Source organism: Lithobates pipiens, unplaced genomic scaffold (genome assembly GCF_037356315.1).
Source record: "Lithobates pipiens isolate NorthernLeopardFrog02 unplaced genomic scaffold, aLitPip1_a1.2 Scaffold_35, whole genome shotgun sequence".
In the NCBI taxonomy this organism is placed as follows: Eukaryota; Metazoa; Chordata; class Amphibia; order Anura; family Ranidae; genus Lithobates; species Lithobates pipiens.
Window position 1 is genome coordinate 25,724,619 of NW_027507811.1, and position 14,975 is coordinate 25,739,593.

At 42.6% G+C, this 14,975-nt stretch overlaps 1 protein-coding gene and 1 non-coding gene across 4 annotated transcripts in view; both read left to right on the forward strand.

The window, feature by feature from the left end:
* Positions 1–7,493: 7,493 nt before the first annotated feature.
* The window catches only part of LOC143956257 (uncharacterized), a 167,414-nt gene continuing 159,932 nt past the window's right edge, over positions 7,494–14,975 (forward strand). For 2 of the 3 annotated variants that reach the window (XM_077466457.1, XM_077466459.1), the window contains exon 1: positions 8,185–8,234. Coding sequence is in view for 1 of the 3 variants with exons in the window: in XM_077466453.1 (XP_077322579.1) it covers positions 7,794–7,913; positions 8,052–8,234 (303 nt within the window). In the remaining 2 variants the exon portion in view is untranslated. Of the gene's footprint in view, positions 7,563–7,769; positions 7,914–8,051; positions 8,235–14,975 lie in introns of those variants that run through there. The other variant, XM_077466453.1, reaches the window with a different exon arrangement.
* Positions 11,198–11,305, forward strand: LOC143956430 (U6 spliceosomal RNA). Its single transcript, XR_013269917.1, has one exon. It is a non-coding gene; the product is annotated as a U6 spliceosomal RNA (small nuclear RNA).

Consider the following 14,975-nt stretch of genomic DNA (forward strand, 5'->3'; position numbering starts at 1 on the left):
CATATATCGGCTATCGGCCGCCATGATTTCTAAATATCGGCATCGGCCAGAGAAAAACCCATATCGGTCGACCTCTAGCCACAACTACTGAAGGCCAAAAGAGATCCAGTGAAGAAAGAGAGATTCATTTTGGTATAAGTCAATAAAAATATTAAAAAGAAATACCAGGCCGTGTTTTTTTTTTTTCATTCATACTTGTCTCTGTTTTACAAAGACTCCAAAGAATTTTAAGTCCTAATAGCCTTAAATAACCTCCATGACTAAGCTCTGTGGGTGGGGTGAAATGTGTAGAAGGGCGTGGCCTGGATGGAGCCAGGCTAAAGTCGTTCATTATTACAGACAAGGGCTACACTGACTCTTACTAGGAGCATTATTTAAAAGTATGGATTCTGGACAGCCGCAGTCCAATAAAAGCCTTTATTGTAATGAATAGTCAATGTTTGTGACTACAGAAGCAGGGCAAACAACTGACGCGTTTCACATCAGTGTTGCTTAGTCATAGCTAGGACTAAGCAACAGCGATGTTGTGAAACGCGTCAGTTGTTTTTCCTGCTTCTGTTGTCACATGAATGTTGACTATTCATTACAATAAAGGCTTTTATTGGACTGCGGCTTTCCAGAATGCCCTGAGCTCTAACAAGAACTTGGCCCCGGTATCCCTTTAGGCTGGACCATCTAACTGCTGAGTGTCCCTCCTGGGAATTTTAGCGTGCAAACCCTATTGCAGGCTGAAATACACTGCGGCTGGGCGGGACTGAACAATGTCCCAAGTTGTATTCATGTTTGGGGCCATATTTACTTGAATGCCTGCAATTCAGGTCTTCTGTGTTTTGGGCATATATCCCTGAACGCATGGGGCCCTAAAATGGGAATACTACTCAGTACAGTGTTCAGCCCTAACCAGCTGCATCAAATGGAAGATTATACAAAAGAGACAGCATGACCCAGCTGTCTTGGTCCGTGTTGGAACCAATGACAGAATATATGGAAGGTGGAGGCTCCTTAAGAACCAATTTAAAGAACTAGGCTGCAAGTCAAAGGGTAGGACCTACAAGAGGATATTCTCTGAAATATTGCCTGTGCCATGTACAACACAGGAAAGGTAGGGGGAGATTAGAGAGCTGACTGCATGGCTAAAGACCTGGTGTAAGAAGGAGGGATTTGGGTTTTTAGAGCATTGGGCTGGCTTTTCATTGAGGTGCAGCCTATATGCTAAAGATGGTTTTTACCTAAATGGAAGGGGGTCTACTGTGCTGGGGGAGAGGTTAATGGGAAGGCTGGAGGAGTATTTTTAAACTAGGATTGTGGGGGGGGGAGGGTGAATTAGACTATAATGGGGCAGACAGGAGTCAGCCCCTATTGGAGGGTGGAATGGGAAAAGATGGGGGGATGGTTATGGGAGATGATATGAAGGTTCCTATGTTACAAACAACCATTGGAAATGGTACTATTTGTACTAAAATAAAAAATATGCAACATACGGTACATTTGCAAAATGTGACAATGAAGAAAAGTGTTTGCTAGCCAATGCCAGAAGTCTGCCAAGCAAAATAGGTGAGCTGGAAGCTCTGATGCATGAGGAGAACTACGATCTAAGTGGTATTGCTGAATCTTGGCTTCATTCTTCTCATGACTGGGCTATTACGTACGGATTTCTGTATTGACCATCCGAAAATCAGACATTGAGTTCACATCAGACAAAAATCCTATAGCCTGCACATCCAGCTTTTGTCTGACGAAAAAGTCAAATCGTTTGTCGAATGCACCATACTAACGATCCGAAAATCCACAGACAGCTTGTCTTCAGACTTTTCCCTTCTGATATTCGTACCTTGTGTACAAGGTTTTAGACTGGGAGGAAATATTGGCATCAATGGACATAGGTTACGAAAAAGAGGAAACTAATGTTTTATGGACTTTAAAAGGCACGTGAGTACTAATCAATGGACATAGAACAGAAATGGGAATTCTTCAAAGCGACTGTATGCAAACTCACTGCAAAGTATATTCCAATGGGCAATACGTTTAAAAGGCTAAAAATAAAACCCATGTGGCTCACGGCAAAAGTTAAAATGGCTATAAATAATAAAAATAAAAAAAAGATTAAAAAAAATATAAAAATGAAGGAACACTATCATCGTTTAAATGCTACAAAGAATAAACAGAATATGTAAAAAGGAAATAAAGTATGCAAAAATTCAAAACTAACAGCGGGTTGCAAAAGATAGTAGGACAAACCCCCAAAATTCTTCAAATATATTAATAGTAAAGGTCAGGTCTGAGCATGTAGGCCCTTTAAAAGATAATCTAGAGTGAGTGACTGGGGACAAAGAGAAGGCAAATTTATTAAATACTTTCATCAGCTCTGTGTATACAAAGAAGCATGGGGGAGCTCATGTCCATAATGGGGGTGGTATTGACACAGCTCCATACGATACACAATGGCTCAAAAGGGATATAGTCCAGAAATATTTAGACAGAATAAAGGTGGATAAAGCATGTGGACCAGATGGCATCTACCCACGGATCCTAAAATATGCCATTAAGCTATGCAGTGTAATAACGTCCTTACAGGATGTCTCCAACTTACAAAAGGACCTCAATGCTCTGTCTAATTGGGTGACTATGTGGCAAACGAGTTTTAAAGTTGATAAATGTAAAGTTATGCACATGGGGGCTAAGAATATGCATACATCATACGTACTAGGGGGAGTACAACTGGAGGTATCCATAGTGGAGAAGGATCTGGGGGTTTTGGTAGATCATAATCTCAATAATAACATGCAATGCCAAGCTGCGGTTTCCAAAGCAAGCAAAGTCCTTTCTTGTATTAGGAGAGGTATGGACTCCAGAGAGAGAGATATCAGGTTGCCCCCCCCCTGTACAAATCATTAGTAAGACCTCAACTGGAATATGCAGTTCAGTTTTGGGCACCAGTTCTCAAAAGGATATCGGAGAACTGGAGAAAGTGCAGAGAAGGGCAACCAAACTGATAAGAGGCATGAAGGAGCTCAGCTATGAGGAAAGATTAGAGGAACTGAATTTATTCCCTCTTGAGAAGAGGAGATTAAGGGGGGGATATGATCAACATGTACAAATATATAAGTGGTCCATATAGTGAACTTTGTGTTGAGTTATTCATTTTAAGGTCATCAAGAGGACAAGGGGGACTTTACGTCTAGAGGAAAAAAGATTTACTATCCAAATACAGAATGGTTTCTTCACAGTAAGGCTGCTTTCACACTGAGGCGCTTTACAGGCGCTAAAGTGCTAAAAAAAAGCACCCTGAAACAGCTGCTGCTGTGTCTCCAGTGTGAAAGCCCCGAGGGCTTTCACACTGGAGCGATGCGCTTGCAGGGCGGTCTTTCGAGCGCTGTAGGAGCGGTGTATTTACTGCTACTAAAGCGCCCTTCCCATTGAAAACAATGGGGCAGCGCTGCAAACCCGCCTGCGGGCGGTTTTAACCCTTTTTTGGCCGCTAGTGGGGGTTAAAACTGCCCCGCTAGCGGCCGCATAGTGCACGCAACGCCCCAGTGTGAAAGTAGCCTTTCAGCTGTGAAAACGTGGAATAGACTCCCTCCAGAGGTGGTTCTGGACAGCTCATATTGCTTTAAAAAAGGCCTGGATTCTTTCCTAAATGTACATAATATAACTGGGTACTAACATTTATAGGTAAAATTGATCCAGGGAAAATCCGATTGCCTCTTGGGGGGATCGGGAAGGATTTTTTTCCCCTGCTGTAGCAAATTGGAGAATGCTTTGCGGCGGTTTTCGCCTTCCTCTGGATCAATTGTGGGTCATAGATTGGGTATATCCTCCTCTCTCTCTGGTCCCCACTCACCTCCCGCTATATTGCTCCCACACTGTGCAACATGTGTGACATCTGCAAACCCATGGTATGTATGTGAGCTTCTCAGGCTGCTAGTAAATGTAGACCTTTGCCTGGTGCTGTGAGTGCTGGCTGGGAGGAGACTGCCCACACTCCAATGACAAATAAGATTAGAAGAGCCCCACATCAGAAAGAGACCTGTTGCATGTAGACAAGTGGCAGTCTCAGCCTAGACCCCCAACAGGCCGTACCCCCAACATGTTTTACTCCGCCCACTGGAGCTTATTCATGGGGATGTCACCACGTGTGACATCTGCTAGTATCTCCTGCTCTGGTCCCCCAGCTCTGCTGATCCTCTGCCACTCAGTCCTCTCTCTCTGGTTGCCACTCCCCTTCCGCTACAGTGTTCCCATGTTGCACATCACATGTGCCATCTGCTAGTTGCTCCACTCCAGGCTGAACCCCGCTTAGCTTCCTGCTGCTCTACGTTGCACACCAGATGTGACGTCTGCAACCGACACTCCCAGTATATATACACATGAACCAGAAGTGACAACTGATGAAGTCTTTCCAGATCGCTTGTTGTTTTCCCAGTGCATCCTGGGATATCTCATACCTGCAATACCTCCAAAACAAAGAGAAGCTAATGCTGAAAAAAAGCCCCTCAAAAGCTGCAGATGCTTTTAGGCTTCTATGGAGGCTTTGGAGATGTTTTGAAGCACCAAGAAATTGAAATGGGGTATCATTTTTGAAGTGAAGCAAACAGTGTCAACAAGACTGTAAGGTGACCCTTTTTTGTTTAGTGACAGGGGCTTTGATTGCCACCTGGAGTGCTTTAAAAAGCGTGTCTACAATTTGAGGTGGCCTTTTTCCTGCTTGAGCTCAGTAATGTTCCTGGGTGCCCACGGAGGGCCATACAGAACTTGTGTACTGAGATGGAAGTGGAACTTGTCTTTCCATTATAGATGCCCAACCTCAACTCAATCGAACCCTTGTGATATAAACTGGAATACCAACATCAGCTGAGATGGAAGAGGAACTTGTCTTTCCACTATAGATGCTCAACCCAACCGAACCCTTGTTATAAAAGCTGGAATGCCAACATAAAGTCAAACCTCGTCAACCACCTCGCCCATCACCTCACTGCTTGGTTTCATTTATGCTCTTGTGTCTGAATATGTAGGATCTGAAAATGTTCAAAAACGTAGAAGACATAGGAGAGAAGAAGCAAAAAAGAAAGGGAGGCAAGAAGAAGAACAAATTGATAACAGGAAAGGTTCTTCTGAACATGTCAATCCCTTGCCTGGCCTCAGGGCTCAGAAATGACCTTAGCTATGGAGATATATCTGGGTCTCCACTAGGGTTATTGAAGTTACGCGTGACAGAATTGTGGCATGTGTGGTTTCATTTTGATAAATGTATAACCATGTACGTATGCATCATACATTCTAGGGGAGTAGAAATTGGAAGGTTGCCGAAGTATCTGGGTGGTCCAGTAGATTATAGGTTGTCAGGGAAGTGGACCTTCTGTTTTCATGGAAGGTCCACTTTGGCCACTATCTGGTCAGCAATGACAGAGATATCAACCTTCCGAACGGTACGTTGCTGGATAGGAAGGGTGATATCTCGATCATTGCTACAGCGATATAATCTTTTTCAGGTGGCGATTCCCTTTACTGTAAAAGTAATCCCAGTGGCAATGGAGCCGCTGGATGACTTTCACAGGCAGCGGAAAGAGGTCCCCGCCCCCTTCCTCCTGCCACCAACTTTACTGAGCGATCGGGGAGCTCAGTAAGGATGTGATTGGTAGCATTCTGTTCCAGGGAGACAATGAGAGGAACTGATGTTGTTCCTCCCTCTGTGTGACATCAGAAACTGGAAGCGATGAGGATTTAGTTACTTCCGGTTTCCATTCTTTGTTTACCTGGCCCTTACCATCCAGTAAAGCAGCCGATCAGACCGATATGTGTCTGATTGGTTGCATTGGAGGCCAGAGGAGAGATTTGGGGTCTAATAAACCCTTGTGATAGCAATAAAATTGATTGAAAAAAAATAAAGAGACAGTATTAAATAAATAATAACATTTAAAAATAAATAAAAATTAAGCGCCCTATCCCCCATGTTTGCACGCGAATGCGTGCATCAGTCCCACGCGAATATTTAAATGTCAATCGCACCGTGCGTGTGAAGTATTGTCAGGAACGCCAGAGTGAGAGCAATATTTCTAGCATCAGACTTCCTGTGTCACTCTAAACTGGTAACCTGTTACGGCTCTTTAAGTGTCGCCTATGCAGATTTTTTTTTTTTAGGTACCGTAGTTTTGCGCTGTTCCATGGGCGTATGCAACTTTAAAGCTTGCACATGTTTGTTTTTTCGGTACCGCAGTTTGGTGACCTTTCTAAGGGTGTACACAACTTTTAAGCATGACATGTTTGGTATCTATTTACTTGGCATAACATATTTTTTTTAATATTTTTATCAAAAAAATGGGGTATTATATTTTGTTTTTGTGCATGAAAATTTATTAAAGTGTATTTAAAAAAAACAAAACAATTGCATTTGATAAACCGCTGCGCAAATATTGCGTGACATAAAAATATTCGTAAAAATATACTAAAGCGCTGATGTGAATAAATATTAAAATATGTGAGAAATAAATATTAAAAGATAACTAAATAATATAGCTGCAATTATATATGTGAACTGAACTGAACAAAAATAAATTGCTTTAAAAGAATAATTGCGCTAATATTAACCTACTAATAAAAATATTCACCACCCATTTCACTCTCTAGGGCCTCTGCTAAAAAAAAAAAAAAATTATATATATATAGAAAATATATATATATACATATATATATATATATATATATACATATATACACAAACACACATATATATATATATATATATATATATATATATATACATACACAAAAAATTTTTTGCTACAAAACTACTTAGAACCCCCAAAGATTTAATATATATATATATATATATATATATATATATATATATATATATATATGTATATATATATATATATATATGTATATATATATATAAAATCTTTGGGGGTTCTAAGTAGTTTTGTAACAAAAAAAAAAAATTCTATGCAGGAAAGGGGTGTCAGAGTTGGTCCAGACTGTAAGCGGTTATAAAAAAGCTGAATATGTTTCTAAGTGAATAATATAATATATACATATAATCAGCTCTAAAAATGTTTTTAACTAACAATACTGTCGATGGTTGAGCCAAGGGAAATCCAATTCCCTAAAAGGCTCAGGAAGGAGTTTTTTCCCTGTTGGACTACATTACGCTTTATAAAGGTTTTTTTGCCTGCTTCTAGATAAACTGTGGATTTGGGGTTCTGCTGAGATAGGTTTTCAGTTGGTTTATTTTTTTCTATTGGTTGAGCTCAATGTACTTGTACCATTTTTGCACCTATGAGAAGCATATGACTGAAGAAGGAGGGACATGACAACCCTATAGTGCTCTAATGCAGTCTGCGAATTCTCGACTGCAGTTTTCAAATAGGGACACTAGAGGGCGAGCGAGCACCTACTAGAAATTCTAGCGTGTAGTTTTCCATATGCACCGCTAGATGGCAGCGCCAAGTACTTCCAGAGACACGTGGAACGCACAAGCCGATTGGAACGCAAGAACCCGGAAGTTTGGTGTGACAAACAAAGGCCAGAGTCCAAACAGGAAGTGTTGGAGCTCCAGGGGCTTTGTGAGTGTATTAGACTGAAATCTGCAATTAATGTTTGCTATAAACTGGAGAGCCTGGTCATATGGATTTCCTAATCAGTACTGTTTATTGTAACCATATATTAATGTATCCCATTTACTGTGCAATTCAGAGACATATTTTCTTGTTATTTCTTACAATGCCAGCCCTGTCCTAATGGTAAAAATAGGTGTTTTTTTTTTTCTAAAGGTTTCAGCTGATTGGTCCTTGGAAATGCTGAGATGCTGTGAGAAGGAGATGACAGATCCGATCGGGATGGACGCCAACCAGAGTCACATGACTGAGACGATATTAGACCTCACCCTGGAGATCGTCTGCCTGCTGACCGGAGAGGTGAGGAGGATTCTGGGAGGTCACATGACATCATTCTTATCTCTATTAATAAAACACAGACCTGACCGGAGAGGTGAGGAGGATTGTGGGAGGTCACACGACTGATTTTTTTTATTTATTTGCTGTTCTCCTTTGTAGAAATATGGAGTGGTGAAGATGGCATCCATTGATTGTCTCTTACAAGGCTTGTATCCAGCTATGTCAGGAAAATTGAGCAGTTCCATTAAGGAACCACCACCTCCCACCCTGATATTGGCGAGATACAACGAGAAGAAGATTCTAGAAGTCACCCAGAAGATCATTGAGCTGCTGACAGGAGAGGTGAGCGGTGCCGGGAATTCTGGGACATTATCCAGTAACAGACAAGGGATGTGTCTGGATGGTGACTGTATCATTGTGTGTGTCAGGTTCCTATAAGGTGTCAGGAGGCCACCAGGGAGGAGTGTGTAGAAGGACACAAGGATCTCTATAAGGACACCATGATGGTGAAGCGACCACCCCTCACATCACCGGGTATGGTATAATGAATTTTTTTACCTTTATTTTATTCTATGGTGATCACATTATATGGAGGTAATGGGTTGGTATCCTTTTTTTCTATACAATCTTCTCACATTTTCCTGAGACCCACCCAACTTTGGATGGTGGTGTCCAATTTCTTCATTGACTAACTGCTCGCTGCTAGAGCCAAGGCTGTTGGCCCCTTCTTCAGGTCTTAGTTTGGTTCAGCTCTGAAGAAGGGGGCATGTCCCCCGAAACATGTAAGCGTACAAATCTGTATCTACTTGAGCCAGGAGAAACCATCCCATGGCTGGATCAGAACTTTGTGATTTTTTACGCTTGCTTTCATCTCTCTTTCTGAGTATGTTTTTGGCCTGTGGGTGTTTAATAAAAATGGTGGTGGTAATACCCAAGCAGATACAGATTGGTAGGCTTACGCATTTCAGAGGACTTTCCCCCTTCTTCAAAGCTGAGCCAACCTTAGACCAGCTCTGAAGAAGGGGGCATGTCCCCTGAAACACCCACACCTACCAATCTGTATCTGCTTGAGCCAAGACTGTGTGCCCCTTCTACATGTCATAGGTTGGTTCAGCTCTGAAGAAGGGAGCATGTCCCTCGAAAGGTGTGAGCCTACCAATCTGTATCTGCTTGAGCCAGGAGACACCATCCCATGGCTGGATCATAACTTTTTGATTTATCACGCTTCCTTTATCTGTGTTTGGTGGGTGGGTGTTTAATAGAAATGGTTGTGGTAATGCCCAAGCAGATACAGATTGGTAGGTTTACACATTTTAAGGGACATGCCCCCTTCTTCAGAGCTGAACCAACCTAAGACCAGTTACTAAGAAGGGGGCATGACTATCTCACTTACTCTCTATGCCCACTTTGCCTCCCCTCCTCCCTTGCACCATTATGGGATTATGTTTATGCTCTCAAATGACGATAAAAACTCCACCACGGGGACCCTGATTTCAAGTTTAATTCTCCAGGACAAAACTCAGAGGAAGGTTCCCCACCCTAGAATCCTCACCTCTGCCATCAAGCTCCTCACCTCCCTACTCTATCCTCCTACTTTGACCTTTATCCATTCATCTCCAAGACAAAACTCAGAGGAAGGTTCCCCACCCTAGAATCCTCACCTCTGCCATCAAACTCCTTACCTCCCTACTCTATCCTCCTACTTTGACCTCTATCCATTCATCTCCAAGGCTCGATTTCCTGAGCTCCCCTCCCCACTCTCTTCAGCAGCGGTCCCTTTATCTCTCTACTCTTCTCCCCTTTTCCCTTTCATTTCCTACCCCACCCTCTCTACTGCCCTCATCCCCCCAGCCTGGTATCCTCCATTTCTGTATTAGAACTATTACGAGTAAGATTTGATTCAGGTCTCTACTGCCCCTCCCTCTTATCGAGGAGTATGGGAGCACCAGCTAAGTCTTATGAGTTTGTTTTCTAAACAAGAAAGAAGTCCAATCTCTGAATGCCAACAAAAGCCCAGATGTAGAAAGGTAAAAGTGGCTTCAGCCCAACTCCATCCAGGCTATTGGTCCGAAGCGTTTCGCTTCGCACACAGGGCTTAGTCGTGGAGGCGGGGCTCGGATGTAGCATTTTATGCCCACCAACAGATCTTTGTATTGTTTGTACTTATGTCTTATATGCTCTGAAGGTAAAACCTAAAGGATAACTCCACTTAATTGGAAAAAAAATATATAGCATATACAAATCGCCACACAAGCCATACTACACTTACCGACCACAATATGTATATATAGGTTGCGTTTTGCAAGTGGTTTACCGGGATTATGACTGACGCTATCAGCCATAACCCCAGTATTGTTTTTTGCAACCGTTGGCTGGCTTTCTCATGAGCCGCTGGAATGCTTTCCGAAGCTGCGGGAGGGCATGTCCCCTTTCCCCTCCCACCGGATGTCCCCCCCCCTCCCGCTGCTCACCGTTGTTTCTCCGGCTTACTGTTTTCACCGGTTGGCCCGAGAGACAATCCAATGGTGCGGCCGGCTGCTCCCATAGGCGACCAAAAAGTAGATCGTCTTTGATCGTCTCTATGGCCTTGGAGGACCGGAGTGATGTCATGAAGGCTGGAAGTAAACTTTTTTTTTTTTTTTTTTAAAGCAAAAGATCACTTTTTTTTGATCTTTTGCTTTTAAAGGTAAAAAAGAGATTTGGGTTCTTATTGACCCCGGATCTCTCCATAAAGAGGACCTGTCATGCTTATTTCTATTACAAGGAATGTTTATACGCCTTGTAATAGGAATAAAAGTGACTGATCATTGCACCGGCCCGCTGCCAATGTCATATGATCGCTGTGATCAATCACAGAAGATCAAATGACAATTGTAAACAATGAATGGCTTCTGTCTATGCCATCCATTGTATACAATTGTGTTGCTAGCTACATAGTTACATAGTTAGTCAGGTTGAAAAAAGACACAAGTCCATCAAGTTCAAACAAAAAAAATAAAAATACAATCCCATATATACAAACCTACACCCACAATTGATCCAGAGCAAGGCTGTGATTGGTCACAGTGACCACATGGTACAGGCAGGGCCAATCACAGCCCATTTGTAGCATGTGATTAGCTGTGGCCAATCACAGCTAATCACAACAATACACAGTGTGTTCCGGTAAAAATATTTGCTTATAGCAGTAAAATGCACTGCTATAAGCAATCATATTATGTAAAATAAAAATCCTGATTCCATCCCCAGAGTGGTACAATGTTACTATGGTAACACTGTATGTAAAAAAATAAAAATAAAATAAAGTCCTCTCTTCGGCAGGACATATACTAAAATTAGAACGATACAGAGAAGATTAGCCTGGCCCCTGCGCAAAGGATGACGCGCACATTCGTGAAGCGTTCCATATTTTTGGAGAGAGGACCTTCCTCCCAAGGTGCTCACCTTATTTATGGTGGCTGCTGCACTTCTTGGAATTTTTTTTTTTACCCAAAAAAATGATTTTTCTCAAAAAAATAAACAAAAAAAATAACAAATATAAAAAAAAAAAGTAAAAAATTCTTACAATTTTCTTCTTTTTTTTTTACATGTTGTAAACAAAGCATGTAAAAAAAAGAAAATTGTAATAAGTAAAAAATTATTACAATTTTCTTTTTTTTTTTACATGCTTTGTTTACAACATGTAAAAAAAAAAAATTGTAATAATTTATTTTTTTAAATATTTGTTTTTTTTCTTGTTTATTTTTTTGAGAAAAATCATTTTTTGGGTACAAAAAAATTCCAGTCCAGTGTCCCTGATCACCGCCACACCCATTATATGATGACGCTGTACTGCACTGTCGACAGTGTGTAAAAAAAAAAAAAAAAACGTGAAAAAAATGATTGGTAAGCTGCAATACATGAGGTTTGATTTTTTGGGGGTTTTTGTTTTTTTGGGTTTGATACCTCTTCATTATTGCTGCTACCGAAATGAACCAAAATGTATTTATTTTTAACAGATTTATCGGAAAGAGCCCAGATGCCGGAGACGTACGGAGCTATAAAGGAGGAACTGGACTGTTCTGAGGAAGAAAGGCTTTTGAACGAAGACGTGGATTACATGAAGGTCAGAATCGAGGAAGAAGGTCCCTTGAGAAGAGACCGCGGAATGCCATCTTCTCCATACTTAGACGTCTGTGAGGGGCGAAGACGTACGTCGTGTACTCCGTACAATAACGAGGAGTCAGACCAAGCTACTCTTGAGACAAGCCATTTATCTCTTCAGATTAAAGAGAACCTGTTTTCGGACGATGAAGACCATTTGGAAGAAAAGCCACCAACCGAAGAAGAAGGAACCGGCAATGGAATCGAAAATGGAGATGAAGCTGAGAGAATAATCGAAACGGGTGAACGGCTCCCAGTTCAGAGCCCGGAGGCCAAGAGGCACACCTGTGACGGGTGCGGAAGCGTCTTCACCAGCAGTTCTGACTTCCTCCAACACCAGCCTACGTGCAAAGGTCCTCGTTGGCAGTGTGGTGAGTTTTTCGGCAACGAGGGGACACCTCAACAAATCCATACAAGGTCAAAACCGTACGCCTGCTCTAAGTGTGGGATGTCTTTTAGGTTGAAGTCGCTGCTTGTAGAGCACCAGCGCGCTCATATCAAGGAGAGGTCTTTTGCGTGCAAGGAGTGCGGGAAGTGTTTCGACCAGAGGTCGGCGTTCATGAAACACTTGGGGACACACTCCGGGGAGAAGACGCATTTGTGTTCGGAGAGTGGGAATAATTTCAGCAGCAGTTTCGGCCTTGTTATCCGGCATCAAAGTCCAACAGAGAATGAGCCCTTTGTGAAGTCTCCTACCAAGGAGGAGCCCTACTTCTGCTCCGTGTGCGGGAAGTGTTTTGACCAGAGGTCGAAGCTCATGAAGCACTTGGGCTCTCACTCCAGGGAGAAGGCATATTTGTGTTCGGAGAGTGGAAACGATTTCAGCAGCAGTTCCGGTCTTGTTACCCAGCACCGAAGTCCAACAGAGAATGAACCTTTTGTGAAGACTCCAACCGAGGAGGAGTCCTACATCTGCTCCGAGTGCGGGAAGTGTTTTTCCTGTAGCTCACTCCTCATCTCTCACCAGAAATCCCATTGCAGGGAACAGCCGTATTTATCATCTGATTATAACGAACCCGTCAGTCAAAATCCTTTTTTGGGCAGCCATCAGAGAAATCCCACCGGAGTGAAATCCTATTCTTGTTCAGAGTGCGGGAAGTGTTTCTCCGATAGCGGACACCTGACTGTTCACAAGAGAATCCATACAGGGGAGAAGCCGTACACCTGTTCGGAGTGTGGGAAATCCTTCATCCAGAAGTCGTTGCTGATAAGCCACCAAAGAACTCACACCGGAGTGAAACCCTATTCTTGTTCCGAGTGTGGCAAGAGTTATTCCCAGAGCGGTCACCTGACTGTTCACAAGAGAGTCCATTCCGGGGAGAAGCCGTACACCTGTTCAGAGTGCGGGAAATCGTTTTACCAGAGGTCGTTGCTGATCTACCATCAGCGAATTCACACCGGGGAGCGACCTTACTCTTGCAAGGAGTGCGGGAAGTGTTTTACCCATAGGGCCAACCTAGGGGTTCACCAGAGAATCCATTTAGGGGAAAAGCCATTTTTGTGCGGAGAGTGCGGGAAATCCTTTATTAATAAGTGGGGGCTGGTCAACCACCGGAGAACTCATACCGGGGAACGGCCTTATTCTTGTCCTGAGTGCGGAAAGTGCTTCTCCCGCAGTCCTAACCTCCTGCGACACCGGAGAGTCCACTTGTCAGAAAGTTAATTTATCACTTAAGAGACCTTTTGAGACTTTTTTTTTCTAAGTCTGCATTTTTTTTTTAAGCTGAACTCCAGACAGTTAAATGTTTTATTTGAAATGCATATATGGGAACAGTTCTATCTGTCCATCCAGTCCTGAGATTTACACAGCCCTGGCAACAGAGCTGGGTTGGCGACTTGGCTTTCCCTGCAGCAGCCAAGCAATACCGGGTCTCTGTGCTTCTATATGCGATGCAGGCAGATCATGGCTGGTGGGAAGGGCCTGCAGGGTGCTACTTCAAAACATCACAGCCTTGATATCAGCCTCTTGTGGTCCCTGTACATTAGAAATCAGACTAGGAGAAGGAGAAGGAAGCAGCACAAGGAGCCAGTCAGCTGTGCTATAATGATTATGCGCTATCAAGGAACACATTCATAGTAGGAGAGAGCAGAGAGATAAGCTCATCAATCTGCTGCTTCTCCTTTCACTGTCCAATCACAGCTTGGAATAGGGGCAAAACTTGTAACTCCAGCAGAGAGGAAAAAGGTCTCCTGCTTTGCTACACTATAAGACAACAGACAGAGGGAGCAACAGCCTAGAGCTTTACCTTCATTATACACTTTATTAGTAAAATAAAAGCAAGTAATACACTCACAAATGCATAGGATTGCCCTATGCATTTGCCCATCTTTTCAGATAAAAAGATGATAATCAAGATGCGACTGCCAAGTTTCGAGGGGCAACCCCTCTTTCTCAAGGTGTACATGGCAGATAATCAGCTTCTAATTTCAGCTTTTTCAGTTAAGCTCTGATAAAAAAAAACTGGAAGCTGATTGGTTTCCCCTTCAGTTTTATTAAATCAACCCCATAGTGTCAACAGGCATATCAGTTAATCAAAGTGCGACTGTAGTGTTTTGAGGGGCAACCCTTTTTCTCAGGCCTCTGAGGAAGAGGGGTTAGCCCTTGAAAGCTGTGAGCCATATTCAAAGCTGAAGGGGTCTTCCCCATGCCACAAGCTAAGTGTTGAAGATCTGGCGATAGTCGCATCTTGATTATCTGAAATGTCTATCGACACTATGACACTATTGATTTACTCAAACTGGAGAGTTCAAAATCTGGTGCAGCTGTGCATGGTAGCCAATCAGCTTCTAACTTCAGCTTGTTCAATTAAGCTTTGAAAAAAAACCTTGAAGCTGATTGGTTACTATGCAGAGCTGCACCAGAGTTTTCACCCTCTAGTTTTATTAAATCAACCCCATAGTTTCAACAGGCATTTCAGATAATCAAGATGCAACTATCGC